At 55.5% G+C, this 2,391-nt stretch overlaps 1 protein-coding gene across 1 annotated transcript; it reads right to left on the bottom strand.

The window, feature by feature from the left end:
* Positions 1-2: 2 nt before the first annotated feature.
* ETH_00022795 (uncharacterized protein) lies at positions 3-1,669 on the bottom strand (the record flags this gene model as incomplete). The annotated part of the gene is made up of 3 exons (XM_013379097.1): positions 3-103; positions 537-752; positions 1,132-1,669. Coding segments are annotated over 3 exons (855 nt in total), but the record flags the coding sequence as incomplete, so codon positions are not given.
* Positions 1,670-2,391: the final 722 nt, after the last annotated feature.

Genomic DNA, 2,391 nt, shown 5'->3' on the forward strand with positions numbered 1-2,391 from the left:
GCTGCTGCTGCAGCAAACCGCAGCAAGGCCTTCGGCTGCTCCGCGCCCAGCACGCACTGCACCGTCCACAGCCCCTCCCGCAGCGTCAGAAACACCACAGAACCTGCAGCAGCAGCAGCAGCAGCAGCAACAGCAACGCAATTTCATGAATAATTCGGGGGGTTCTGATATTTGTTTAATAAGTGATTTAAGTGCTTTGAACGCTTCGCAGAAACGCATGCGAGGAAACCCGGGTGTACATACACCCGAAACAAAAAGTGTTTCGGGTGCACATACACCCGAAACACTCGAGCAAGCCCGCCCACGCAAACGGAAAAGAGCACATACCTTATTGTATTTAATTAATTAATTTAATTTAACTTAATTTAATTTAACTTCGCGCATTCTAATGCAGCCGGCTGCGCACATACGTATTATTCAGATGCATCGATGGGATTGCAGCAGCAGCAGCAGCAACAGCAGCAACAACGGCAGCAGCAACAGCAGCGACAACGGCTGCAGCAGCAGCTGCAACAGCAGCAGCAGCAGCAGCGGACCTTTGGACCTGCAGTCCTGCAGCCTGCCTCTGACCCAGATGTACTGCCCCTCTTTGCTGTCGACATCCTTAATAGAAGTCCACTCCCTCTTTTTCAATTTGCTGCCGCTGCTGCTGCTGCTGCTGCTGCTGCTGCGCGAGTCAATCAGGGGGTAGTAGCCGAAGCTGTCGGCCTCATAGTCCGCGGAAACCCGCATCAGCAGCGCCTGGGCCTCCTCTGCGCAATGTCACAAACCCTAAATTAGGGTTTAGGGTTTAGCGCTGGGCCGCGCTTCTTCGGGCTCCAAAGCAAAGCTTTAGGGCTTCGAGCTAGGGTTTAGGGTTTAGGATTAGCTCATTCCGAAGGGAAGGCTAGGGACTAGGGTTTAGGGTTTACATCCAGGGTTTAGCATAGGCTTAGGGCGTTTAGGGTTTAGAGGGAGGGCTCAGCGTTCTAAGCAAGGGTTTAGGGTTTACAGCGAGGGTTCTGGGTTTACAGCAAGGGTTTAGGGTTTACAGCGAGGGTTCTGGGTTTACAGCGAGGGTTTAGGGTTTACTGCAAGCGCCTAGGGTTTGCAGCTAGGGTTTAGGGTTTGCAGCCAAGGTTTAGGGTTTACCTTGTGCCTTTTTCTTTTCAAGTTTTGCTGCTTCCTTTGCTGCCTTTTCTGCTTCCTTGGCTTTCTTGCGGGCTTCTCTTTCGGCCTTTAGCTGCTGCTCCCGCGGCGACAGCTCCTGCTGCTGCTGCTGCTGCTGCTTCTGCTGCTGCTGCTGCTCGTCTGCAGCAGCAGGAGATACGGAGACCTCCTCCCGCTTCATTGGGCCACGAGCTCTGTTGCGTGCTGGTGTCGCTGCTGCTGCTGCTGCTGCTGCTGTTGATCCGGCGCAGCAAATCCCTGGCTGCCTTGCGAAGCTGCCGATGCTGCTGCTGCTGCTGCTGTTGTTGCTGCTGCTGCTGAAGGCAGTCCAATGGTGGGGCAGGCGAAAGATGAAGCTAGAGACGTGCTGCGGCTGTCGGCGAGTCTGCTGCTGCAGTAGATGCTGCAGTTGCTGCAGGCGCTGCTGCTGCTGCAGGTGCTGCTGCTGCTGCTGCTGCCACTTCGTAGGCGGCCAAAGGCTGCGCTGACCCACTCTGAGGGTGTAAGCTCCAGAGAGCATAAAGTGCAGCTGCAGCGGCAGAAGCAGCAGCAGCAGCAGCAGCAGCAGCAGAAACGGCGGGAGCTGCAGCAACGTGATGAGAGAGAATCCACGGCCAAACCGGCGGGCGACACACAGCATCCGGCTGCAGCAGCAGCAGCACAGCCCCGCAAGTGCAGCAGCAGCAACAGCAGCAGAAACAAATCACAGCAGCCTCAATGCTGCAGCAGCAGCAGCAGCAAAGGGTGCGCCAGGAAGTTTGTTCAAGTGTGCACACTGCTCTCACTGACCCTATCTTCTGCGCATGCAGCATGCAGCAGCAACACCTGAATCCCCAGCAGCAGCAACAGCAGCAGCAGCACGCAGCAGCAAGTGTTGGTGTACCTCTGTTACTCTACACAACTCCTGTGCAAATCGACTGCTGCTCTAAAAAGAAAGTCTAATGTCTTCACGGATTGTGTTCCTTCGCAGCAAGCCCCACGGTTGCTGCAGCAGCAGCTGCTGCAGCAGCACGAGGACCTGCAAGCAGCAGCAGCAGCGACAGCAGCAGCAGCGCGAGCAGATACCGCTGGTCTTGCTGCGGCTGTCTTCGTCGAGTCTTATATGTTGGAAGCCCTTTTGAATTTGCTGCTCTTATTTGAATTTAGCTGCTGCAGCCTGAGGATGTAATTGACTGTTGGCTTGCTGCAGCAGCAGCACCAGCTGCTGCTGCTGCTGAAGCTGTGGCTTACCTGGCCGTTGGG

Source organism: Eimeria tenella, genomic scaffold (assembly GCF_000499545.2).
Source record: "Eimeria tenella Houghton genomic scaffold, Eth_scaff1415, whole genome shotgun sequence".
NCBI lineage: Eukaryota > Apicomplexa > Conoidasida > Eucoccidiorida > Eimeriidae > Eimeria > Eimeria tenella.